Source organism: Emydura macquarii, unplaced genomic scaffold (genome assembly GCF_026122565.2).
Source record: "Emydura macquarii macquarii isolate MOO-44397 ecotype Brisbane River unplaced genomic scaffold, CSIRO-AGI_Emac_v2 contig_1253, whole genome shotgun sequence".
NCBI lineage: Eukaryota > Metazoa > Chordata > Testudines > Chelidae > Emydura > Emydura macquarii.
The window spans coordinates 26,016,299-26,030,609 of NW_027131390.1; the positions used below are offsets into that span (position 1 = coordinate 26,016,299).

Consider the following 14,311-nt stretch of genomic DNA (forward strand, 5'->3'; position numbering starts at 1 on the left):
TCTAGCAATGTATATGGATAAAGCAATAAAACCCTATACAAGTATTTTGAGTGGGGAAGGGAATTGTTCAGTGGGTACCACTACTAATCAGAGTAATAATATGAAAATAAGCAAAGGAAAATTTCAGCTGAACATAAAGTAAAATTAATTCAAGAATCACTACTTCTCCTTAATTGTAGGTTGTGCTGAAATAGCAGATGAAGTTTATATGGAGGTCATTGTGGGTGAAGAGGAAGCAACATCACTTCCTGACACACAGCTTGAAGACTCTGGTGTGAATAAAACTTTTGTTCCTGTTGCTTGGGCTGCTGCTTATGGTAGGATGCTAGATTCTTCTTTTCCTGGGAATCCCCTCCTCTTATTTTTTCTCTGATTTTGCTCCCAAATCTTTTAGGGCATGACCTTCCTATCTCTCCACTATGTCCATGGAGGATTGTAAACAGCTTCCAGTGGAGCCTGTCATCAACTTTAAAAATTCAGACATTGGGGTCACTCAAATGATATTTCAGCAGCTGTGTTTACTTTCTCCAGAATGCCCTCAGACTCTTCCAACTAAGGAATGAAGGAAAATGCCAGTCCCAAACTCTAGTGTTTTGTACAGCACTGGCCTGCCAGACAGTCCTTAAATTATTTTAGTATCTGTTTTTTTGAATAATAATAAATACCTTGCTTAGTTTTTGGTTTTATGGAAGAAAAAGCATAGTAGTTTGCAAGGTTTTGATACTGTTGTTTCAGACACCAGTTCAGAGACGATCAACATGCAAATTTCCCTTGTATATCTTGAAGTCAGCTACTGAGCATTATAGAGTCTTGCGTAAGCTAAAGGAATTTGTTTAAAATACATGAAGCTGGTTGGTGAGTCATTCACACAAGTTTTATCTGAGGAAAGGAAAATGAGTCTGAGAAAATAATCTTAGGACTTGTCATGTAGACATGTTCCTCTCAATCTTACACACTGCATAATCAAACTGTTCACTCTTTAAGACAGAAAACAAATTGTGAATTATTTTTTAAAAAGTATTTTGCATGTCTTAATAAGCTGATCATCTTCCCCTGTGACAGGGATTGAATAGCATTAACTTTTTACTATGAAGTTTTATTGGTGCACATTTTTTGTATTCTATTAATATTTTATATTTACTGTGCTGTAGGATTTTAATGCATAAATATATCATATGTTAGGAAGTATCCTCTCAGATCATCTCTGAGTCATGTTATGAAAGAGAGAGCCAGTCGTTTATGGATGGAGTTGTTCTAACTGGAGTTAGCTGGAATATGGAAATCCATTCCTATGAAAAACTTTGCAATTTTAATTTTTTTCCATCCTGAATCAGAATGAAAAGTAAGAAATACTAATTTTTTTTTTTGTGGAAAGGATTTCCAGAAAAATTCCATTTTGAAAGAATCAAAATTAATTTTTTTGCTTGCCGGCACCTCACTTGGAAAACTCTTGTTAATTTAACTTTCTCCCTGCAGGCTGAAGATAAAGTTGATGAGCATTGCAGGCAGGCAGTAAATGAGCCATCATTTTAATTTTCCTGATGGAAAATCGATTTTTTGTACGAAAAATTTCATGTTGTGAAAAGGGCATTTTCTATCAGAAAATTAATCTGACAGAAAAGTCCTGGCCAGATATGCTTCTACCCCCATTATTTGGCAGACAAAAATGTGTGTGACTCACAGAGCCCTAGAAGCATAGAAAAACTGTTTTGGTCGCAAATGAGAAGATGAGGATACTAGTAAGATGTAGCCCTCATCATCCCATAGAGCTTCAGCTTTCTTCAGGCAAGTTCTGAATGACCACTGTGTCAAGACATACAGTAAAGTAGTCCGAGACTTACCATGCACCAAGTTCTTGATAGGAAAGTAAGATATTTGGACTTGCTCTCATGCAAGAGAATTGTGGAACTGTTATTCTTGTTCGAGTGATGTCTCCGTGGGTGCTCCACTTCAGGAGTTGTTGCGTCTCAGTGCCTTTCATCGAAGATTTGTGCAGCAGTGCCTGTACGGGCCACGCATGCACGGAGGGTATCTCATGGTGTTGTTGGCATGCTAATTGTCACGTGCACAGCCCAACCCCCTCAGTTCCTTCTCAACCATCCCGGGCCTTAGACAGAGCTCCACAGCACTCCTTTCGTTCTAAGTTAAAAGTTGAAAAATAGTTAGTTTAGGAATAGTTTAGTCATAATATAAGTTAGTTAAATTAGTTAAGCTATATAGTTCTAAAAAAAAAAAAATCTTTTTCTTCAGTTGCTATAGCTAGTTTAATTAGATATATGGAGTATCATTTCTATACAAAAAAACTCAGAAATGCCAGGATCACCAGGATTTAAGACATGTGAATCCTGCAGGGACGCTATTCTGAAATCGGACGGACAGGCTCTCTGCGTCAGGTGCTGGGAGAGGGCCACATCCCTGCTAAGTGCATGCATTGTGCCAAGCATAAAGTGAGAGCCAGGCAGGAGAGAGATCTCCACCTTAAGCTTATCCTCATGGAAAAGTCAGCCTACCTCCGTGTCTGACACAGGGGAGAGAGGCAAAACTATGGCTCAATCCTCCAGTGTAAAAAGTAAGGGAGCCACAATCTCACCCATTAGAGACGCGTCTAAACAAAAGCCGTCTCCGTCCAGGTCTTTACCTCCCATACCATCCACCTCCACGGAGAGTTTTGCTACAGCACCTATCACTTCCGGCACCAAAAATGCATCAGCACTGATCTAAAAAACAATGCTGGCTACCACACTATTGACACCAGCCAAGTGGGTAACAAAGACCACACCGGCACGTATGCCATCGCCTTCAGCACCACCATCACTACCATCGCCACCGTCAGCACCAGTGAGAGAAAAGTTAAAACCCACACTGCACCAAAGAAACAACCAGCCTTGGTGCCAACAGTACCAACAAAGCATTCACGGCTCCATACACAGGAGGACACACCTCCATCTCATTCCCCTCTATACGGCACCGACACATCACCCTATATGCAAGCATCACTGTCATCCATCTCACCTATTCCCACTCCATTATCTAGTGATGATGAAGGCTCACAGAGAGGAATTTTCTCCCCATACCAGTCTTCTCCAGCCAGAGAAGAGACTATATCATCGCTAAGATCACTGGCTCATATTGAAAGGACCATGAGGGAGTGGATTGAACAGATGAAACTGCTCTCCCAAAGATCTTCCCATTCACATAACATCTCGGAACCATGTACATCCTATAGTCCGCAAAAGGGCACACCCTCAGCATGAGCCAAAGCCCTAGTAAAATCTGCTCCACCATCCCTTGGACAGGATTCAGACCTGAAGGCGTGAGATGATGGGATGCAAGGGGAAAACTCCCCAACTTACAATTCATCTTCATCTCCGGATGAGGCAGTAATGTCCCTCCCCCCTCAACTGACTATGGCTGATGATTTCAGGCAATTCCAAGAATTGTTTAAATGAGTAGCAATAAGCCAGGACATACCGCTACAGGAGGTCGAAGAAAACCAATGTAAGCTACTTCAAATACTACGCACATCAGCCAATACGAAAATAGCCCTACCGAATAACAATGCCATAATGCAACCTGCTGACACCATCTGACAAAAACCAGCATCAATTCCGCCAACCTGTAAAAGGGCTGATAGAATGTAATACTTCCTATCAAAGGGAAGCGAGTTCCTATTCGCTCACCCTCCTCCCAACTTCCTTGTGATAGACGTAGTACATCACAGATCTAAGCAATCACAGCCTAAATCCACCCCAGGCGTTAAAGACAGCAAATGCCTAGACCTGTTTGGGTGCAAAGTATATTCCTCAGCAACCTTACAATTTAGAGTGGCTAATTATAATGCCTTATTAGCCAAATATGACCACGATAACTACAGAAAGATTAATGAACTGAAACAATACTTACCTGAAGACAAGCAGACACAACTGAAGTCTCTGCTGGACAAGGGCCTGCTGATTACACAAACAGCTCTGCAGGCAGCCCTTGATGTAGCAGACACAGCAGCTCGCACGACAGCGATAGTTGTTGCTATGCGCCGCACCTCCTGGCTCCAGTCTTCTGACATTCTAAGAGACCTTCAAATGAAGGTGGAAGACTTACCATTTGATAAGGACAAACAATTCTCTACCAAGACTGATGACACCTTACTCTCCATGAAGGACTGCAGGACAACTCTCAGAAACTTGGGTATATATACCCCATTGTTCAAACATAAAATCATACCATAGGAGGGACTTCTCCTCCAACCGGCAACAAAGCCCGTATGATAACTACAGGCAGAAGCCGAGACCACAGAGAAGAAGACAACCACCCAACAATTCCAACTCCTCTCAATTGACTCAGCCCAAATAGTCATTTTGAGGGCTTGGTCAAGGGTCTGAGACACACCCCACAAGCAGGAACATCAACCATTTTGGGTACCGATTACACCCCTTTTTCACCAAGTGGACAGAAATTACCACAGACAGATGGGCCCTAGAAATCATCGACAAGGGCTATGTCATCCCCTTCACATCCATACCACCCACCCTCCCCGTCCTCCTTCAGGGACTCCTCCCACAAGCAATGAGTGAGAGATCAACAACAGGATCCTACGCAACATTTTTCAACACTGAGGCACACTGTTCATAGACCTATTCGCAACGAGAGCGAACCGCAAATGCATTCAGTTTTGCTCCAGGGCAGGACAGGGATACCAATCTCTGGTCCTGCTCAAGTAGAAAGGGGCATTACTATATGCATTCTCACCATTCGCTCTCCTGTCACAAGTAATAAACAAGATTGACAGAGGTACAGTCCTGTTCTTTCTTATAGCTCCAGCATGGCCCAGACAACCATGGTACCCATACCTAACGATAATGTCCACCTGCACTCTACTAAGACTCCCACCACGGAGTGATCTTTCATCACAGAATGGGGGAACAATGACTCACCGCAGTCTGACCATGCTCCATCTGACAGCCTGGAGGCTCCTTGATTCCAACCAATAGAAAGATCGTGTTCAGCACAAGTTAGAAATATATTACTTAACAGCAGGAAGCCATCCATGCGCAAGACGCATCTGCAGAAATGGAAAAAAAATTAGTATATGGTGCCACACCAAAACCATACTGTGGTATCGGCACCCTGCCACAAGTACTTGAATACCTACTGGAATTAAACACCTCAGGATTATCCCTTAGCTCTGTTAAGGTACATCTAGCAGCCATTAGCACATTCCACCAAGGTGGATCATCATCACCACTCATTTTCTGTCACCCTGTTAAGAAACCCTTTTTGTCTGGCCTTCAAAACTTATACCCAGAAATACACGACCCGACGCAAGCCTGGGACCTAAACGTGGTGTTAAGGGTTCTTACACACTCCCCTTTCGAGTCCCTAGCCAATTGTTCTCTCCTTCATCTGTCGATGGAGGTATCATTTCTAGTCACCGTAACCTGAGTGAGACGAGTGGGTGAGATAGGGGCCCTCATGGCAAACCCCCCCCAACACCATCTTTTACAAAGACCGTGTTGTTATGAGCCCACATCCAAAATTTTTACCAAAAGTATCGTTTTTACCAAAAGTATCGTCGTCTTTTCACGTGAACCAGACCATATACCTACCAACATTTTATCCCAAACCCCACAAGAATCAATCAGATGCTAGATGGCACACATTAGATGTACGAATAGCATTCTACCTTGAGAACTAAACCGTTTTGCAAATCATTGAGGCTATTAGTCTCTACCACTGAATGCTCAAAGGGCAACACAATATTGACCCAAAGACTATCAAAATGGATATCAGGATGCATACAACTATGTTATGAACTATCAGGTACAAAACACCCAGTACGTATTAAAACTCACTCCACTAGAACGATAGCAACTTCCGTTGCTCTCCTCAACAATGTTCCAATCTCTGAAATACATAGAGCGGCCACTTGGGCCTCTGAACACATGTTGATAAATCACTACGCGATCACAACTAATGCAAATCTGGACACTCAACTAGGGTCCACTGTATTAAAATCAGCTATTGTGACTGTTCCAAATTTCCCTCCCACCCGCCAATAGCGGGACCCCGCTGTCCAGTCACCTGAAGTGGAGCATCCACCGGGACATCACTCAGAGAAGAGGAGGAAGTTACTCACCTCATGCAGTAACCGAGGTTCTTCAAGATATGTGTCCCTGTGTGTGCTCCACTACCTACCCTCCTCCCCTCTACTTCAGAGTATCGATAAGTCTCCATGGTAGAGAATGAACTGAGGGGGTCAGGCCGTGCACGTGATGTTTAGAGCACCAACGATGCTGCGAGACACCCTCTGTGCAGGCACGGTCCGTACAGGCACTGCCGCACAAATCTCCGATCAACAGCACTGGGGATGCACCGACACCTGACATGGAGCACCCACAGGGGGACACATCTCAAAAAACCTCGCTTACTGCACGAGGTGAGTAACTTTCTCTTTTGGACTTGGTATTGTTTACCAGTATCTATGCATGAAAGCAAGTTTGTAGAAGTATATGTATAATATAGTCATTGTCTGGTTTGGCATCCCTATAAAAAGCTGTCAGGATTGAGGACTCTGCAGTAAATTAAATTTAGTTAGCTAGCAAGCTGTTATCTCATTCAAGGAGTTTCAAACCATCATTGTCAAATACAATTTCAGTTTATGAATTAGTAAAATATTGTTTTCTATAGGAGATGAAAGAAGACTGCCCAGAAGATATGAAGACTGTCAAGCAGCAGGTGAGAACATGTCATTACATTTAATACAAGAGCAAGAGCTACATTTGCTTTCATAAATTTTTGAAAAAACACATAGTTGTATGTCAGATTTACTGCTAAGAAGTTCATTACTGTGTCCCTGATTTCATGGAATAATGTCAAATTCCTAAACCACAGCTGTCCTGATCAGTGAATGCTACCAGACTATTCAGAATGCATATGTGTAAGAGTTCCATACTCCTGGAACTCATTTTCTCAAGGAATTTCAGTTACATAAACATTGTGGAAATAAGAACAATCCTAAATGCAACAGAGGCTCTCAGAAATGTGGTCTATCAATATCTTTTAGTGCAGTTGGGTAACCAGGGAAGGGAAAATTAGGCCACTGGGGGAGTAAAGGACAGTTAGGTGGAAGAAAAGAACCAGCATAATCAGCTGAATATTAAGGGTTTGGGAGTGGAGGAAACACAGTCCAGAGTGAGCCCAAATTTAATAAGATTCTTATATAATGATGTGATTGGTGCTTTATCAATAACTATGAAAACCCTTTGAAAATAAGTTTACGCATTCTTTTCTACAGTGAACACTTTTTTTTTTAAGGTAATGTAAAGTGACTTGCTCCCATGTAATTCCAGTTATCTAGTCACAAAGAAAAAAATTGCTTATAGTTTTTATGGTGTCTGATCTTTGTATTCAGGAAATAACTTGGATACACGATTAGAAAACAAAAATGGTAATGCAGCACAGTACCTGCAAATCTGTGATAGCATTAACACAAATAGAGCGCTTAAACAAAAAGCCAAGAAGAGGAGGAGGGGAGAAACCAGGCAGTGGCAAACAGGTAGAATATTTTTCATTGTTTATTGTATTAGTTTAATATGGAAAGATCCTTTTTCCTGCAGCTATTTAAAAAAAACAAAACACACCACTGGAATTGTGTACCGCAACTGTTTTAAAACTGTTGTCCCTGGAGAATTTGCTGGTGGTCCACAGGTTGCTGGCTGGTACATGGTGCTGATTCTCTAATTTCCAGCTGGCAAATTGCATTAAAAGACATCTAAAATAATTTATATTTTTCTAATATTACTTATGCATATAAAAAATTCCTGTAGTTGACACAAGGATGTTACGTGATCATGAATGGGAGGGGAGATATACACAAATGAGAATGGGAGAAAAGTTGATGAACAAGGCAATCTCTCTATTAATTTGTGGTCTATTCAGTAAACAAGTGCCACCAGTGCTCATGCATTGGAGTAACATTGTGGTTTTATGCCTTGCTTCTGTCAACTCTTTTAACAGTATTTAAAATTGTAGATGTCTGGGATTTAGTTGTTTTAAGTTACTAAATTATTTGCTATATGTGTGAAGTTCAAATAAATATTCTTGGAACAGTTTTTTTTATTTCAGCCCTTTTATTCGTTTTCTTCATAACTTCTTCTGTTTGTTTGAAAACAGCTGTTATAATAGGTCCTGACGGACAGCCCTTAACTGTCTACCCTTGTCACATATGTGGGAAAAAATTTAAATCCAGGGGATTCCTGAAAAGGCATATGAAGAACCACCCAGATCATATGATTAAAAAGAAATATCAGTGTACGGATTGTGACTTTACAACTAACAAAAAAGTAAGTTTCCACAACCATCTGGAAAGCCATAAGCTTATAAACAAAGTTGACAAAACCCACGAGTTTACAGAATATACAAGGAGATACAGAGAGGCAAGCCCATTGAGTTCTAATAAACTGATTTTGCGGGACAAGGAGCCTAAACTACACAAGTGCAAATACTGTGACTATGAGACTGCAGAACAGGGACTGCTCAATAGACATCTGCTTGCAGTTCACAGCAAGAACTTTCCTCAAGTTTGTGTTGAGTGTGGGAAAGGATTCCGTCATCCATCTGAGCTTAAAAAGCATATGAGGACCCACACCGGGGAAAAGCCATACCAGTGTCAGCACTGTGTCTTCAGATGTGCTGATCAGTCCAATCTGAAAACACACATAAAAACCAAACATGGGACTGATTTACCATTTAAATGTGAACATTGTCCCCAAGCATTCACAGATGAAAAAGAACTTCAGCAGCACACAGAGTTATTTCAAGGACATAAGACTCATCAGTGCCCACATTGTGACCATAAGAGCACCAACTCAAGCGACCTGAAACGACACATTATTTCAGTTCACACAAAGGACTTTCCCCACAAATGTGAGGTATGCGAAAAAGGCTTCCATCGTCCATCTGAGCTCAAAAAACATAGTGAAACCCATAAAGGTAAAAAGATACATCAGTGTAGGCACTGTGACTTTAAAACTTCAGATCCTTTTGTACTTAGTGGGCATATCCTCTCAGTTCACACCAAGGACTTGCCTTTTAAATGCAAAAGGTGCAAGAGAGGATTTAGACAGCAAAACGAACTTAAGAAGCACATGAAGACCCACAGTGGAAGAAAAGTGTATCAATGCCAGTATTGTGAATATAGCACTACGGATGCATCAGGCTTTAAACGACATGTAATATCCATACACACAAAAGACTATCCACATAGGTGTGAATTCTGCAAAAAGGGATTCCGTAGACCATCAGAAAAAAATCAACATATAATGAGGCACCACAAAGAGGCCATAATGTAATATATGATATGAGAAGGAAGCAATTTAGAAACTGTAATATGCTAATTGGGGAAAAAAAATCTCATGAACTGTTTCTCCTGGTTTCAAAGCTTGATATTAAATCATAACTTTACATTCTTTGTATTAAAAGTCTTAAAAGTATTAAGGTTGATAGGGGATCTCATAGTCTTATGATTGTTGCTTATCAGAACCTAAAGAGCACTATAGAATGCAGAAAGATGGATGAATGTCTGAAAGGTTGCAGAGAGATTGCTGAATGTCTTCTATTTAATAGTATTATACATTGTTAAGCTACGGAAGAGAAAATGAAGATGATTGTTATCCATTTCATCAGTAACAGCATTTGTCTCCAATATGAAAACAGTTCAAATGTGATGGGATTATTTACAAACTTTTTGTCAAGGCAACCAATTCTAACTTCTTATGCAGTTTTGAAAAGAATATAAGTCAATCACTTGGTCATTATGTTTTTAAATTGTGCCTGGAAATTGTATTCCAGAATTTGGTCAAATTTTGGGGTTTCCCCCAATTTTTTTAACATTTCATTGGGAAACATTTTTGTTTCCTTTATTAGTTTAGGTTCAGTGAGTAATTCTTTAAAACTATTTTCAGAGCTGCTAACCTATTTTATGGCAGGATATGATGTTAAAAATATTGCATTATGTTACGAGCTCAAAGGTGGTGTTCCGGTGCTAGGGTTAAAAATGTCTATGTATATAATTTCCCTTTTTTATCTGAAATTGCAGTTGAATGTTGTTCAGTATGGCACATGACAAAAGTACCTTTGAATCTGACATTTTTTTAAAAGGAAAAAATGGATGCAACTGATAGTGTTGTCTCAACACTTTTTTTTTTCTTGCTTCTTTAAGATCTTCTCTGAAAAGAATATTAAAAAGATTCAAAGAACACAGTAGTTTTCTTGAATTAAAATACAGATTACTTAGAGGTTCTTTAGGGCAGTGTTTATAACAGGTATGACTATTATAGTCCTACTTGCTAATATAAAATTTTCCATATAGACGTAAAATTGCACCTTTTAATCAATTCTTAAAAAATCTCTACCATACTATAAACATGCATTTTCAATCTGTAAGAAAGTATATATGCAGTATTTAACCAGAAAAATATGCTGCCACTAGAGTTTGGAGGTGGATCTTCAGTTTACAGTGTATACATTTAAAATATGCATCCCTTTAAACAATGCTTTGTGTTAGCATGCTGCAAATCAAATGGCGCTTACTATAACAAGCTGGTCTAGGGCTATTTAATGAAAAACCTGTTCATAATGTTATGCATATAATGTGTACTTTTTTACTTTTAGTTGCTTCATGTTTGCACACAGCTGTTCACATGATAAATTGTAACTTTACTTCATGCTATATTGTGGCTTTGTGTTTCAGATAATGTTCATATTTTGTTTTTGCACCAGATGAGAATCAGTTCCTCGAGAATAAATTTTTTTTATATTTCTAAACTTCAGAAAGCTAAATTGGGAAATCTCTTAGAAAAATAAGTGTTTTATGTGGCTGTAAAAAATGATGTACACGCTGTAAAATAAGATTGTCACTGTTATGTGGGATTATTATTTCTAAATGTGTTACTCATCGTAATGAGCATACAATAAAATGCATCTCTTGCACTCCAAGGTTCTTTGGAGTCTTTGTTTCTCATTTATGCTGAACCTAGGAATGTTCTCATTCACCGAAAGTTTGCCTAGGATTTTAATTTTATCATTCTTTCCAGCTTTGTATGAGTTTATTCATCTGGACTGCAGTAAGCCAATTAACTAGCAAGTGTTTTTCAGACAGGCTATCACTTTTTTTATTGTTCAGTTTAATTATTTTCACTGTGTTGTTAGAACTAGAGCTGGGTGAAATTTTCTTGGCTAAAACTTTTTTTCCAAAAAAATGCAGATTCAGGTCCGCCAAAACATTTCATGAATTTGTGTTGACTGTGACAAATTGTTTTTGTCAAAACTCGCCCAACCAGCCTCCAAAAAAATGTTTTGACATTTTTTAATAAAACCATTTTTATTTTTCTACACAGTGACTTTTTGTTTCTAAATTTGCTTCAATTTTATTTTAAAAAACTCAGAAATTGTTTCATTTCATTTTGTCGAGCAAAACATTTTGTTCAACCTAAAACAATTTTTTTCACCTCTTTTTTTTTTTTTTTTGTTGACAAATGATTTGGGGGGAAAATTGCTTTGGTTGGCCTGGATAAACTAAGCAAACCAAAATAACCGTTATTTGTGCAGCTCTAATTAACACTGAGAGTTTACAGTAAATGTGTAATTCAACATATTTACTAAAACTGTCAACAAATACAAAAAGTAATTTATGTTCCTTTGAGTTTTCTTGTTTGGATTCTCCAAAAACATAATTTTCCACACATTTTGGAAAAAACAAAAGTAGATTTAAAAATTTTCAAAACAATAAGAACTGTTCACAATTTTTAAAATACTAAACCCTTATTTCCTATTTCAGACTTTCTTGTTGCACTGTATTGATTAAATAATGGAGTACTAGATTTAAAAACTACAGGCACTTAGGAAATAAGTGATCCATGATTATATTTTTGTTTTATCATCTATATTTTTTCCTTCAGGTTTTGAACACTTACAAGTAAAGGTGGGCCAACTGTAGAACAAACTTATGTGTGCAAATACCAGCAGAATACTGAAAACCTGAATGCTTCAATGAAAACAGGTAGTCCAGGACAGTAGAAATAGATGCATCCACAGGGTGAAAATTATGGTGAGAAGCCCATATTGAAAAGTTTCCATTTGGCCCTGTAAGTTAACTTTGTTGAAAGTTCCTGGCTTGGAATGAGAATGTTTCATGTCAGCAGAATGTCTGTCTGTCTTCCAGGCTCAGCCAGCTTGCATCCACGCTGTGATATGTAGGAACAATTGGCCTGGGTGTAGAATCAGACCATGGTCCTGCCTTATGATTTCTGGAGTTATTGGCAGTTTGATGTGTGGTTGAATTGATAAGTGTACCAACTCTGAGTACCAAAACTACTGTGCCCACTCCAGGGCTATTAAGATGACTTGAGTTTTCTCCTGTTTTATTTTCCTGAGGAACCCAGGGATCAGAGGAGAAGTGCAGAGCAGATTCCTGTCCCTTTGAATCAAAAATACATCTGAGAGGGAGCCTGGACTCATTCCTCTCCTGGAGCAAAATGTAGGACATTTGTGGTTTAGAGTGATCACAAAGAGGGCTGAGATGGGAGGGCTCCACTTCTGAAAAATTGTCTGAAGGACTGAGTCATTGAGGGACTATTTGTGAAGAAAAAAGTGTGTTCTGCTGACTTGATCCACTATGTTGTTCTGGACACCAGGTAAATGTAGGGCTATTAGATTAATGTAATTCTGAACGTGCTATTCCCAGAAGAGAACAGGAAATAACCATCTTGCTCCTCCTTATCTGTTCATATTGTGTATTGCTGTAGTATTGTCCATCAAAACTTGAACAACAGTGTCCTGAATTAAAGGTAGAAGTGTCCTGCACCTAGACCAATGGTCATGAGTTCTAGTGTTTATATGTAGTTGGGATTTTGTCAGACACCATAAAACTTAGGCCTGCAGATGAGCCAGATGGGTTCCCCAGCTTTGTCTGGAGGAATCTGTCATCCAAGTGTTTGAGAGAGTGAGAGATGCAAATACTATCCCAAAAAATGTTCTGAGGCTCTTTCCACCAAATTAGTGAAGAAAGGATGTTCCTGGGAACAAGCATGGACAGATTCATGCTGTGTCTGTGTGGCTGGCAGACTGATTTCAGCCAGCTGTGGAGAGGATGAAGATGCAATCTGGCATCCTTTCTTACATAAATGCAAGTGGCAATATGATCCAGTAGGCTGCAACAGACCTTCACTGATGTCTTGGTTGAGTTTGGAGTTCCAGTAGAAGATGACTTAGGTATTGACTCTGTCACAAGCAAGGTATGCCCCTGTTGACATTGAATCTAGAAGCATTTCTATTAACTCTGTTGATGCGGTAGGAATAAGGACTGATTTGTCTTCATTTTTCTTGAGTCCTAGTGAGGAGAAGACCCCACTGCTTCAGTATCTTGTTACGGTGACTGTCCTCATGTCAGTCAATTGTCAAAATAAGGAGAAACATGAAGGACTGTGCTGGTGAACTGCCACACCTGAGAGGCTCATGATAAACACCTTTGGAGCTGTTGAAAGGCCAAACAGTAAGTCTGAATCAATAGTGAGTGTTTTTGACTAAGAATTGCAGGTACTTGCTGTGGGATTGAAGAATGGAAATAAGGAAATACACATCCTGCAAGTTGTCACCAACCTATCTGTGGCCTCTAGGGAGTGGATTATAGAAGCAAGGGTGACTATTCTGAATCAGAAATGAAGAAGGCACTTATTGTCTGAAGTCCAGGATAGGATGACATCTACATTTTTTCTTTGGAATAAAGAAGGTAGTGGCAATAAAACCTCTGCCTAGGAATCCTGAAGGCACTCTCTCTATTGTACGTAGCTAAAAGAGAGTCCACCCCCTGTTGAAGCATGCTCTCGGGAGAGGGGGGTCCCTACAAGTACAATGTAGCTGGAGGGGTGAGGAGTAGGCAAATTGAACAACATAGTTCCTTGCAGCCCATGCATTGGACAAGACAGGCGTTTGCCCAATGGATGGAAAATGGGTACAGATCTGGATTAAGATAGTCCAAGACATTCAACCTTGCATCAGTTTGAAGCACTGGGCCAGCAGTATTGTGAGATGATGTAGAAGGGGCAGATTCTCTTTTCTTCTGGTAACAAGGCTGCTGCTTAAATGACTGTTGGTTTTGGGTGGTAAAAATAAGAGGAGATGAGCTTTTGTCTCACATAGACTGCGTGTAAAGGCCCAGAGAACAAGGCTCCTGGAATCTTTGAAGGAGTGCAGCACCCCATTTGTTTTGGAAATGGAAGCAATCACATCCCTCTTTCCAATGCAGAATAGCCATTTA

The 14,311-nt window shown here is 39.6% G+C and overlaps 1 protein-coding gene across 13 annotated transcripts in view; it reads left to right on the forward strand.

Moving 5' to 3' along the window:
• Positions 1-14,311, forward strand: part of ZNF711 (zinc finger protein 711) — a 67,581-nt gene that overhangs the window by 30,079 nt on the left and 23,191 nt on the right. For 5 of the 13 annotated variants that reach the window (XM_067548378.1, XM_067548380.1, XM_067548381.1 and 2 more), the window contains 4 exons: positions 180-317; positions 6,685-6,732; positions 7,409-7,552; positions 8,170-10,996. In XM_067548378.1, coding sequence (XP_067404479.1) covers positions 180-317; positions 6,685-6,732; positions 7,409-7,552; positions 8,170-9,347 — 1,508 coding nt within the window. In that variant the 3' untranslated portion in view covers positions 9,348-10,996. Of the gene's footprint in view, positions 1-179; positions 318-6,684; positions 6,733-7,408; positions 7,553-8,169; positions 10,997-11,954; positions 13,547-14,311 lie in introns of those variants that run through there. The other 8 variants (XR_010919729.1, XR_010919726.1, XR_010919728.1 and 5 more) reach the window with 5 other exon arrangements.